The following is a 13,661-nucleotide window of genomic DNA, read 5'->3' on the forward strand; positions in this document are numbered from 1 at the left end:
CAATGGACGACGCCGTGTCGTCGCCGTGTTGGTGGTCGAGTACGTGACTCAGTATATGCGCGACGACTTATTATCGTCTATTCACACGCGACGACTTATTATCGTCTGTCGTCCGTACTAGTCTATTTTTTTTAGGTTAAATTGCTGGTTAAAAGATCATGATGAATGAATATATCGATCTGGAACTTATGATTTCACTAATAGAAGGTAGACCAGTGTTGTGGGATAAATCCCTGGAAATTTATAAGGACAGAAATGCGACAAAAAAGGCATGGAAAGAAGTTTGTGCGGAACTTAAAGAGGACTTTGATGCCATAGGAGATCAGCTTAAAAATGAATTTGGTGAGTAATTTCCAACTTTTTATTTATTATACTGAATATTTTTTTACTAAATAATAATAGTAATAATAATAATTCATCGGAATATGCTTCCGAGTCTTTTCAAACTGATATAATAAAAATAATGGCATCCATGAAATTAGTATTCGTAAATCACATAAAGTTTACCTATACCTCGCCTGTTTGTCTAATATCGGTAATTATGAGATATTTAACACCTGGTCAAAATTTTCAGATTTTTGACATTTGCCATGGGACTGCTCCCACTGAAACAAAGTAGTCACATAATATTTGCCTCATGCTGTTAGCTGACAAACCTCCGCGTGATGAATGTTCTGGTTGCAAATCTTCCAACCCTGTTATCGTTGTTGTGTCCTCAAACTGTATGCCATCCCTCTCTCGTACAAAATTATGCAAAACAATGCAAGCCTTGACAATCTCAACTGCGAAGTCAGGTTCAACGTTCATTGCTCGGTGAAATATTCTCCATTTGTTACTTAGAATGCCAAACGCGCACTCAACATATCTTCTCGCCCTACTCAGACGGTAGTTGAACACTTTTTTTCCTAACGGAAGGTTTGATCCACCATAAGGTCTTAATAGATGTTTGTGGAGGGCAAACGCTTCGTCCCCAACGAAGAAATAAGGCACTTGGGGACTTTGTGTTCCGGGCAGACATTTATCTTCTGGTAGCTGGTGCCTTTCTTCCACAATGGCTTTCCACAACCCACTTAGCTTAAAAATCGCAGAATCGCAATCTTTACCATAGCTGCCGACACTCACATGCACAAAACGATAATTTGAATCTGCTACCGCCATCAACACCAGAGAATAATAGTCTTTGTAGTTGTAGAACATTGAGCCACTACCACTAGGACAAATGATACGAATGTGTTTTCCGTCAACCGCCCCTATGCAATGCGGAAAATTGGCGTTTTTTTCGAAATCTGTAGCTACTTTTTTCCACAGTTCTTTCGATGGTGTGGGAAGAAATTCTGACCTCATTACTGACCATATAGCTGTACATACTTTCTTGACGATCGTGCTTGCTGTCGAAATGCCTATCCTGAACGTGTAGTGTAGATATGAGAAGGTGCGCCCACTTGCAAGATACCTGAAAAGAAAACACAAAAATTTAGTCAACTCAATTTCTGTATTTTTCATTTTTTTTTGTAATTTATATACTGTATATATACAGCTGATCCCGGTTATAACGTTCCCATTTAATTTCAAATATTTTAATATTATATTAATATAAATTTTATTTAAATTTACAATTTTTATTAAAACCATTTTTATTGAACTGTGTTACCGCATTTCGTGGTGTTTTTTTCAACCTTCTTTCGTTTTTCGAATTAGAATATCTCAGAAAATATTGTACTTATAAAAACGTGGAATTCTTTTGGTTGGCATCAGCAGTGATAGGGAAACAACTTTTAATTGGGTTGTTGGAGCATAGGGAGAAGAGTCCGTGTAAAAAGTTAACATTTCTATTTTAATAAACTATACAGCCCCATGAAAAATAAATGACATATTTGAGTACTGGTCGTTATTTGGATACTTTTTCCTAAAACATTTATCACTTACCCTATTTCTTAGTACGTATGTATAATTACCGCATTTATTACATGTACCGTAATATATGTATTTATACATAGGCATATTTTAGTTATGAAATTTATTTAAAATTTTCTGATTTTCCTCCTTTGTTTAATTTGTTGTTTTCATTTTGTTTCATTTTAGTATATTATTGTTTGATTCTTTTCATTGTTACAGAAAGAGAAGTCGTGAAAAGGTGGACGAATGTGAGAGATTCTTTTGTGAGGTCACACAAGAAAGCCAAATCCATAAAAAAAATCGGGTGCAGGGGCTTCTAATACCAGGAAGTATGTTTATAGTGACCAGCTGCAGTTTCTTTCAAAATTGTACAAGGCACGGGATGTAGAAGAGAACTTTGAGGAAGACAATAGGGATCAAAATTCATCAGTTGGGGGCGAGTCTCTCTCTCAGCCACAAACAATGGACGAAGGTGCCACGAGCTCAACCCAAACGACTTCACCCAGAAGTCCCAATCCGGATTGTCCACGGAGAAAACATCGAAAGCCTGATGCATTGGAACTGAAGATGATGAAGTTTTTGGAGGAGGAAAAACCGAACCGCCACCGGTCATTCTTTGATGGAATAATGCCTTCTCTATAGAGGTTTGATGAAAATGAAGTGCTGCAGTTTCAGATGGGGGTGCTACAACTTATCAGTAATATTAATCAACAAAAAAATAGTCTCACTCTCTCCCCACTTCCTCCTCAATATTCATCCCAGCCTGTACCGTCTTCTCAATCTCGCCACTACCCGTTTTCTCAAACTCATTTAACTCCTCAAGGCCTTCAGTTTTACCAAAACTTCTGCCAGCCCTCTACATCTGACACTGCAGCACTGAATCGTAATTGGGAGAGCCCTTCTACTAATTCCAATAATAGATCTTATGATTAAATTTATGTTTTAGAACTCAGCCCTCAATGACAGCCGAAAAATAAAAAAAATTAAACTTTTTTTTAATTTGTATGCATTTATTCTATTTGTGTGATTTTACAATTCCATGTTGAGTGAGTTTACAATTTCTCGTTTTTAAGTTGATAGCGAGAAGCGGTATAAACGTTTATCTATATATTTCAAACAATAAAAAAATATTAATACGTAACTTTTTTTTCCACTTACCTCAATGTCACAGCTAACATTTCTATAGGTTGGATGCAATTTCTCATCTTGCTATTCTGCCGCTGAATAAGATCTTTCAAACGGTTGTGGAGTTCGTCGAAGGACGACACAGACATTCTAAAATAATTGAAGAATTTGTTTTCATCTGCTCTTAATTCTGAAAACAATGTGGTGAATATGCCCACCACATCTCTCCTTTGATTGATTGGGTGCACCCAGTGAGCACGGTTGTATCGTTTTCTATACCGTATACGACGGTATACCACGGTATACGGTGGTTATAGCCACATCGCTATAACACGCTTCTTCCGATCCATGATAAAACTGAAAACTAAATGAAAAAAAGAAAGAAATTCTTCGGTGCAAACAACCCGTCCGGCAGGAAATCGGGGTGTGTGAAAGGAACGAATGGACGACACGATTTTTGGACGACACGACAAAATCGTTGCGTGTGAAAGGGGCCTAAGTCATATTGACGACTCCAAGAGAATCAGAAGTATGATTACATTAAAGCGTATTTAATAATTTACAACATGAGGATCGTTTCGCGACCCCGAGATAACAACGTGTCTTCGTCTCTGGCGTGTGTAGACAACTGACTTAAAAATAACATGCCATCGTGGAGTTGTACACTTCGTACAAGAAGGAAAAATTTGTACTGAGTATGGAAGTACACTATGGTATGGCGACGCCATCTGGCGAGTGAAATATGAACTGAGGGCGCCGGCACACCACAGGTACTCCCCCCCAATGTGTACTGGAGGTACAGAGAAATTAGGATGATTACAATGTTTAGACACAATCACGATATTTAAAATTAAATCTAACAGTTCGTCCTGAACGAGTCGTGACACCAGATTTTTTTTCATCGCAGTCCTTTTTGTTCTTCACAGTCATGTTCGGAAGATTTGATGCCGTTAGAGTTAATGGTTGGTTTTGCTCGGAGTTGGTTTCTGCAATGTCCAAGAAACATGGTTTAACTCTGTCCAGACTGACAGTTGATCTCTTGCCATTTACATCCAGAGTGATTAGTTTGTCAGTCCGAGACACAACTGGATACGGGCCATCATAAGGTGGAGTTAGTGGAGGTTTGACGCAGTCAACTCTGAGGAAGACATGAGTGCAGGTTGACAGTGCTGGATGTTTGAAACATGTAGTAGAACCTGTAGAGTGAGTTGAAGTTGGTACTGGCTGCAACTTGGCCATAGTGTGGCGCAGTTGTTCAACAAAGCTGCTGGGATCTTCAGCTTGGCACTGTGTCGACGAGCACAACAGTTGACCTGGTAGCCTAAGGGTGGTGCCATACACTAGTTCAGCACAAGTACTGCGAAGATCGGTTTTGTAGGCAGATCGGAGACCTAGTAACACGATTGGTAGTGTTTCAGTCCAACGCTTGTTGGAGTGGCACATTAAAGACTGTTTTAGTGAACGGTGAAACCGTTCCACTAAGCCGTTGGATGCCGGATGGTATGGAGTTGTTCTAATGCGCCGGGCACCAAGGAGAGCTGTAAGTGACCCCTGAAGAGGTTGGACTCGAACTGTCTGCCCTGGTCTGTGGTAATATTAGACGGGATACCGAATCTTGAGACCCATCCTGAGACAAATGTTCGAGCAACTGTGTCAGCAGATATATCTTGAATAGGGTATGCTTCTGGCCATCTGGTATATCTGTCGACACACGTTAAGAGATATCTGTAACCGTCTGATGGTGGAAGTGGACCTACTAGGTCTATGTGCACATGATCGAATCTTGCCGAGGGCAGGTTAAACATCTGCGGTGAACTGCGAGTGTGTTTGTTCACTTTACATTTTTGGCATTGGGCACATGACCTTGTCCATTCTGCAACATCTTTCAGCATAGAAGGCCAGATGAAACGCTCCTGGATTAGTCGTTTTGAAGCGCGGATACCAGGATGAGACAGATTGTGAAGGAATGTGAAGACTTGACGGCGCAGTTTATGTGGCACATACGGGCGAACACTTCCGGTGCTAGTGTCGCAGATAACATGAGTAGAAGGTGACAGTTCGAGTGATTTCCAGTGTAGCTGAGAGTCTGTCTTCTTCATCAGGTTCCGAAGCTCTTCATCTTCTGCCTGAGCTGTAGCAAGTTCTGTGTGGTTCGGGCATTGGAGATTAATTTCATTGATGCGGGACAGTGTGTCAGCGACTACATTGCTAGAGCCAGAAATGTGTCGGATGTCAGTACTGAACTGGCCAATGTAGTCCAGATGCCGAAGTTGGCGAGGAGAGCAGGAATTGGAATTCTTCTGAAAGGCGTATACCAGGGGACGGTGGTCTGTGAAGATTATGAAGTTGGTGCCTTCCAGGTAGTGGCGAAAATGTTGAACCGCTGAATATATACCCAGGAGCTCTCTGTCATAGGTAGAGTAGTTACATTCGGCAGGCTTCAGTTTGCGAGAAAAGAAGGCCAAGGGCTGTAAACCAGAATTTGTGTGTGACTGAAGAACAGCGCCTATAGCAACGTTAGATGCGTCGACTGTAACTGATAGCTTATGATCGGGAGAGTGATATGTTAGTGCAGCAGCATTGGCCAAATCTGATTTAGACTTCTCGAATGCTGCGACAGCAGAGTCTGTCCAAGGAATAGGTCGTTTGTCGTTCTTCTTGGAATTTTTGAGGAATTCATGTAGTGGTGCTTGAGTGTGTGCAGCTTGTGAGAGGAAACGTCTGTAGAAGTTGAGCATTGCCAGGAAACGTCGGAGTTCGTTGACTGTCTTTGGTTTTGGGAACTCTCTAATAACCTGGACCTTCTCTGGAAGGGGTTTCACTCCGGTTGAAGTAATAAGGCATCCTAGGAACTTCACTTCACTTCTTCCGAGTACACATTTTGATGGGTTGAGTTGAAGACCATGGTGTTTCAATCGAGAGAAGACTTGGTGTAGATGTTGAACGTGTTCTTCTTCACTGGTTGATGCCATCAGGAGATCGTCAAAGTATGGGACACAGAAGTCGAGTCCAAAAAGGATTTGGTGCGTTGGAATCGTTGGAAGCTTTGGCCAGCATTGCGGAGGCCAAACGGCATGCAAGTGTATTCAAACAGCCCAAAAGGAGTAGTGACTGCTGTTTTTGGGACGTCTTCTGGATTCACTGGGATTTGATGATACGCGCGGGTGAGATCCAGAGTAGAGAAGATCGTCTTGCCATGAAATGCTTGCGTGCAGTCTTGCAGATGTGGCACTGGATAACGGTCGGGCACAGTAATAGAATTCAAGCGACGGTAGTCTCCACATGGACGCCATTCGCCGTTAGCTTTGCGAACCATATGCAGAGGACTTGCCCAAGGCGATTTTGATGGTCGAATTATTCCAGCTGACATCAGAAATTCAAATTCTTTTCGAGCTATCTTCAACAACTCAGGTGACAGGCGCCTAGGTTTGCAAAAGACAGGTTGTCCTTTAGTTTCAATGTGGTGATATATTGTCGAAAGTTCTGCTTTGTTGGATAGTTGAGATGGATTGGTTATATCCGGATACTTCGCGAGAACTTCATGGAACCGAGAATCACCCAAAAGAAGACTGATGGTGGTTGACGACAATTGAGAGCTAGGTGGTTTGCCAGAGGAAGAAAGGTTAGTGTTACCATCAATGAGACGAGAGTTCTTGGCATCAACTAATAGGTTGAAGTGTTGCAGGAAGTCGATCCCGACGATAGGTTGTTGTACGTCTGCCACGATGAATGTCCATGTAAAGGGACGGCGTAGTTTCAGGTCGAGGGTAAGTCTTTTAGTGCCAAAAGTTGGAATTTTCGTGCCGTTCGCGGCAAATAGAAGCAAGTCCGCTGGCGTTTTGGCTTGAGGTACGAAGTTCTTCGGGAGCACAGAAATATCAGCACCCGTGTCTATAAAAAATTTTGTTTTTGAAGTCTGGTCGGCCAAAACAATTCTGTCGATATAGCGATCGCTGTTGTGGCCGTTTAGCGATCGCTGTTTCAGTTTTCCGACTGGGCGCGGTACTCACATGGAAGGTTACATTTCCTGGCTCTTGAACCGAAGTTCGTATGGTAAAAACACATACCGTTCTCCGGCTCTTTGTACTGTCGATTTCTTGAGCTGCTCCTTCGGCGGAAGTGGGGGCTACGGTCGTAGCTGCGAGATGCATGGACGACAGCTGTTAGCTCGCTCACTTGCTTGGTTAGTTGTGCCACTTGCCTCGCCAGTTCCGATTGTTGTGGTGGCACCTGTATAGCAGTGACCTGCGCCGGAAGGGCCAGGTCACAAATTTTGTCGGCGATGGCTGCCAGCTGGTTGAGGTCGCCTCCCAACGCGGCGAGGACGCTTTGGGTAGTGCTCGGCAGTCTGGCGAGCCACAGTGATTTGAGTAGAGGTTCTCCCACACTACCTCCTGCTAACGCACGCATACGTGTGAGAAGTTGTGATGGGCGTTCGTCACCGAGTTCCAGTCCTTGTAGCAGGGTGCGGATTCGCGAGGTTTCGCTTTGCGAGTGCAAGTCGATAAGTCGTTTTTTCAGAGCCTCGTACTTGTTCTCTGTTGGCGGGTTAAGGATGAGATCGCTGGCCGATGCGAGAACGTCAGACTCCACAACCGAAACAACGTGATGGAATTTAGTAGTGTCCGTGGTAATGTTTGCGAGTGCGAATTGCGCCTCCACTTGGCTGAACCACAGAGTTGGATTCGCTTTCCAAAACGGAGGGGGTTTTACTGCAACGCGGGCGATTTGCGCCGCTGGTGCGGGAGAATTTTGGTCGTCAGTCTGAGGCATGGTCGAGAGGGAATATATATTATATGACGAAAATAATGCGGAATAAATACGGACGGCTTCGTTTCAAACGTTTAACTTGAGTGTTATGACATGAAGAGGAAAATTAAAGCTTACGGTTTACGGATGCACCCGGATTGATATGAAGACAACGCTGTGGCACCGTAGCGGTCTGTCGGTATGATGTCAAAACTTGTCGCGTGTAGGAACACGGAAAAGGTCACCAGTTGTAAGTCATATTGACGACTCCAAGAGAATCAGAAGTATGATTACATTAAAGCGTATTTAATAATTTACAACATGAGGATCGTTTCGCGACCCCGAGATAACAACGTGTCTTCGTCTCTGGCGTGTGTAGACAACTGACTTAAAAATAACATGCCATCGTGGAGTTGTACACTTCGTACAAGAAGGAAAAATTTGTACTGAGTATGGAAGTACACTATGGTATGGCGACGCCATCTGGCGAGTGAAATATGAACTGAGGGCGCCGGCACACCACAAGACTTTTAAAACATTTATTAAAAGCATAAGTATGAATCGGAGAGGAAGTATGTCCCTAAGAGCTGCATTGTGTGTAGAGTGAGATAGATGGCATTTTCTCAGCCCGTGATACCAAGGAAACAATTATTTTTCGTATATTTTGCGTCATCACGTCTCCGCCGGGACTAGAACCCAGGCCCTGTTGCATACCGGGAAATTTCGGTTGGTTCTAGGATTTACCAGGTTGGGGGCCTCCAGAAAACCACTTGGCCCGGGGCTCATTATACTCTTAAGACGGCCCTGGCATCAGTACCGCTTGTTTCCCCCTAGTTGCGGCCCTGGTGCCGTATGTACAGGGTGTTAAGCGGGCCGGGATAGCAAGTTCGGAGGGGCGGCAAATTTTAGTAATTCGTGGTCAGGGACTTTAAATTATATCGTGAAAAGGCAGAGCAATTCGAATAGCCAGCACGGGGTAAAGCCATAATGCTGTGTCTGCAAATAACTCGGATTCTGTTTCGGAACAGTACGTATGTGTATAATATATATGAGACGTTGCAATCATCAATATTTTCATGAGGATTTCTTTATATCCCATTTTTGACTAACGTTGCGTTTGTGCGATGCTTTGTTTAATATTTTTTTCATATATTTTTCACATAAATGTTTTCATGAAATGAATATTTTTGGGAACTAAAAGGTCTAATGAGTATCATCATAGTGTTTTTTTTTAAGTGGTTTACAATGAAATTTGATTTTTTAGAGTTTTTAAAACATGAAATTCTCAAATTTCATTCCGATTTTCTATCTGAATTTTTTTTTCTGACCAACAACAGAAATAATTTTTTTCTTAATTTTTTTGTCCCATGGGGTTTCCCAAAATTATAATTATTATGATTAATTTTTTTCCATAAATTAGAAAATTAGTTAATTGGAAATTTACTTTAATGACAAATAAAAACGTGCTAAATTCATGTCCAATTTTTTGAAACTTCAAAAATATGTTATTCGAATAGCCAGTCATCATACATAAAAAAAATTGTGCGATTTGGTCACGAATTGTAAGAGCGGTCAAAAATGGGTCAACTTTTGGGTTGCCTCTTCAACTCCGAATTAATTCCAAACGGCAAATATTATTACAGAAAATTAAATAATTTAATTACCTGAAAATTTTTATTAGTATATACAGTAAAACCTCTCTTTTGCGGACACCGACAGGACTAGAAAATTCGTCCGTGAAAGAGGGGTGACCGTTAATCAGGGGTTTGAAATACATGCTTTTATATATTATTATTTGGCCGTAAAAGAGGAAGTGACCACATCTGAGGGGTGTCCGTGAAGAGGAGTTTTACTGCAATGCAACTTATGAGCATGAATTTGCATGATAATCGTGGCCAACTTCAGCTTGGCGAAAATAATTTAGCCAATCCCGAGATGTCACGTGACATTAAAAAATAAAAAACCCCGGTTGCTAACAGCAGTGTGTGCCAACACCAATCATTTTTGACTTCCGGCGTCCCTGCTGCGTACGCCTATGGGCCCACTAATTTAGCGCTTCAAATTTAAACAAAATATCTTTGTTGAAAAACCAGACATTTTTTTCAAAGTTGAGGTCTCCTAACGTGTGCTTTTCCCTACCCAAGGCACCCCACAAGCGAAAAGTGGGATTAGTCTAAATTAAAAATTACTAGTATAAATCAAAATGTACAAGTTTATTTTACTATAATAAGTTAAGTAATAAAAGCTCAAAAAAGGTAAACATTTCATTTTTTTTCTTTTGCAATCCATAAATTTTATTAATATTGTAATGCTAATTCATATTTTAATAAATGTGTTACATTATACTTTAAATTTATATTTGCGATTTATATTACGAAATTTATATATACGATTTTCACAGTATTGCTCATTGAAACTGACGGCACTTCGGTCAAGTCGTCACTCCGCTTAGGCCGTCATAATTTTTCGATAACATGAGGTGACGACCATGGTTCAGGGGGGAGGGGGGCTCGGCTTTTGAAAATACACCGAAAATGGTATATATATATATATATATACGTACATCAAGTACATCTTCTTTGCCCCCGCCCCCCTGGAAAAAGTTGAAATGACGGCTCTGGGGTGAGGTGCTGCTTGGTGACGACTTAAGGTCTGGACCATAGACTTAAGATATAAATAGACCGCGCACGCTATTCATAAAACTTGTCGAACGTGAAGAAAAGATGAGCAGTATTGTCGGGGAAAGAACAGGTTCTGCGCTATTACATTTGGCGCTTTTTCGCAGAAGCTAGGATGTTGCTGTAACGAAATTTGACTCAATTCGATCAAGTTGATGAAAACTTTCCTTCATTTTTTCAATGAATTTCACTCATTTTTATGTGAAATATTTAGGGAGTATCAGATTTGAAAAAATAAATTCCATAAAATAAACAAATATTGGAAAACGGAACAACGTATATGTTGTAAAGCCTAATTCATTTATATTTTTAAATATTCTCTTCATTCACTTTGTCGCTTTTAATTTCGAAAATTTATTTATACTAGAGGTTATTAAAACAAAAATATATCTTTCCAGAACATTACAATTACTCTATATACTCATAATTAATATATAATTAATTATAATGCATCATATTATGTTATGTAATGTAACACATTCACACTCATACCATATTCAGTCATGAAATAATATTCAAACAATAAGAAAAAGTTTCATTTCTAACATTCTTGAAAAACCTTTTATAACCTCATCACACAAAACTGTAAACACTTACATAATATTTCAGGATTAAAATAGATTTTACTCAAGAAAATCACAGAATCTCATCATCAATTTCTCTAAATTATAAGAATTAAAATTCCATGTAGAGTATATATGTAATAATTTAAAGTGTGTATATATATATATAATATTTTAAGATATAATATTTCATATAATATAATATTTACACATGTCACACATATATATATATATATATATATATACATATGACATATGTAATCTCTTCGCTCCAAAAGTATGCATATGTTAATCTTAATTTAAGGTATTAAATCGTTTTTAGAATGATTCTTTTTCAAGATAACATCTGAGGTACACAATATATGACTTCAGGTCTTAGTACAGATATTGACTCAAAAAATCAATTGAATAATTAATTTTATTGTTTGAAGCGGCAATTTCACATACAACAAACATAAATTAAGGAATAAAAAAATTTCTTTTCTGTAATAGTTTTATCTCAGGTGTGAAGAGGGGTAAAAATACTATTATTTTTAGAGGTTGTTATGCATTTTTATGCAAAACTGCAATTGTCTAGAGGGGGGGGGAAGTTTTCCTCACATTCTATTTAAATAGAATATTTTTCATAAATTTCTCCTTCTGAAAAGCATATTTTCTTCCAAGTTGAGCAAAAGTCGAATGAACTCACTAGCTCGCCAAATCTCGCCAAATCTTGCGGAGACGTATATTTCAGTTAAAACTTCATAAAACTCACAATTTCAATCATTTATTGCCAAAAATTCCATTAAAACATTTAATAATGATTCATGACATTTGAATTTTACCAAAACTTGGAACTTTAATTGAATTAAATCCAAAATGGAGTCGTTAAAAACTGAGATTACGTCAGAAATCCATTGCATCGTCAATTTAATATTCCAATTTTTAATTTATAAGAAGAGGAATAAGCAAAAAAGTATTCCCTTGTGAAAGGATACTGGTCCCCCTTTCCTAAACCGCTCAGAACATCCGAAAGCTGCGCAAGTGTTGGCCATTCTAATCAAAAATAAGACAGCGCGTGTAGATCGTCATACGAGTAGCCATAAGGAAAGCATTGCCAGCGAGATTCCCTGACCAGCCTTTCGACTGGAGTCACGTGACTCCGGATCTTTGCTTCACATTGTAACCCCTCGCGCGCACTCTATAGTATTATTACTCTGTGGTCTGGACACACATATCCGCACCGTGCCAGGACCGTAGCTTGGGCGTCAGTTGGCCGTGGCTCGGCTCGTTCCTCTTCAGACCACACATTTCCGTGTGTTGCCCGTGTCGCTGCCGTATGCTAACTACTAGCTTAACGAAGCTGTGTCGATTGCTACAAAGCTTTAACGCAGTCGGTTCGGTGTAATCAAAATGTTCAGTAAATTAATTAACAAGAGTGATTTGGATATAATAGCTCTAGCGTAAATTAACAATAATTAATTGTTTTAAACATTTCTGGAAATAATCTGTATAATCATCTGTAATAATCATGTATAATTTTTTTTATCTATCTGTATATGTGTGCGTGTTTGTTTTCTATAGAAATTTTTATTTTGTTTTTATTTTGGATTGATCTCCGATAGATTTTTTGTATGTGACAAACCCGCAAAAAAGGATAAGATCTTTAAATGCAGCTGAAAATAAAAAGACGGCAATTTGCTTAGTTTGACTGTATACATTCTTGTTTATAGATTGGAGAGAGAGGAGATTATTTACGGAGTGATAAAAGAGAGGGGAGAGAAGAAAAAAAGTCATATATATATGGAGAGCGGAACTCTCTTACTCACGTACGCACTCGTTTTTATTCAGAGTCAACCGCCATCATAAATATAATCATCTGTAGGGGCAGGTGGTGTCAAATTCCGATAACCCCTCGGAGAAGTGTATCTCAGTTCAGTAGGAGCATATTGTACGAGAGTGTGCGCATATCTTTTACTCTGTGTGTGTACGCGGAATCTTCTAAACTAAAAATTGGCTCCTCTGCAGATGGCAAATGGATATTAAAATCAATAACAATTGGGGTGACCTTTAAGGTCTGGACACACATATCCGCACCGTAACCGAGCACGGTCACCGCACCGTCACCGAGTAGTTTATTTTATATTTTTACGGTGACGGTGCGGTCTCGGGAGAGAGAGAGCAGATATATTTTTCTATAAAAGAGCTCTTTTTTTTTTTAATTTTATTTCGCTTCTCAATTTTCATCAATTGCCGAACTATTAATTCTATTTATTTCTTGATTTTCATCAATTCTGGAATTGTTATTTTCATTAATTCTGAATTTTCAATAATTCCGAAATTATTTCTTTTGTTAATTCTAATTTTCATTGATACTGAAATAATTTCTTTCAATTATTTTTAATCCATCGATTCTAAAGTTTTCCTTAATTTCGGAAACGGTTTCTCACATTAGTTTAAAATTACCTCCATTTAATTTATTTTTGTGTTAATTCACATTTGTGTAGTTATATATTTTTTTTGTATGGGGGTATTTCTTAGCGTTTGTGTGTATTCAGTATGCCGATCCCCTCTTCCCACAAAATATATGAAATCTTGTTAAAGGGAGGGGGTGTCCTAAACATTTTTCGTGCCCCGAAATTATTTAGATGCACCTTGTCCCGGTTCTGTG

General features: G+C 39.4%; 2 protein-coding genes across 2 annotated transcripts; both read right to left on the reverse strand.

Annotated features, from left to right (window-relative positions):
• Window positions 1-3,846: 3,846 nt before the first annotated feature.
• Window positions 3,847-4,464, reverse strand: LOC149080524 (uncharacterized). The gene has a single exon (XM_089238782.1). The coding sequence runs from the start codon at window positions 4,462-4,464 to the stop codon at window positions 3,847-3,849; it is 618 nt and encodes a 205-aa protein (XP_089094908.1).
• A 1,528-nt stretch (window positions 4,465-5,992) lies between these two features.
• On the reverse strand, window positions 5,993-7,941 carry LOC149080525 (uncharacterized). Its single transcript, XM_089238784.1, has 2 exons — window positions 7,016-7,941; window positions 5,993-6,956 (listed from the first exon to the last, which is right to left on the reverse strand). Exons 1-2 carry the CDS (start codon window positions 7,792-7,794, stop codon window positions 5,993-5,995), a joined length of 1,743 nt encoding a protein of 580 aa, XP_089094910.1. The 5' UTR covers window positions 7,795-7,941.
• Window positions 7,942-13,661: the final 5,720 nt, after the last annotated feature.

Source organism: Pholcus phalangioides, unplaced genomic scaffold (genome assembly GCF_987345545.1).
Source record: "Pholcus phalangioides strain wild (caught in Gottingen) unplaced genomic scaffold, Ppha-v1.0 ptg000011l_1, whole genome shotgun sequence".
Classification (NCBI taxonomy): domain Eukaryota; kingdom Metazoa; phylum Arthropoda; class Arachnida; order Araneae; family Pholcidae; genus Pholcus; species Pholcus phalangioides.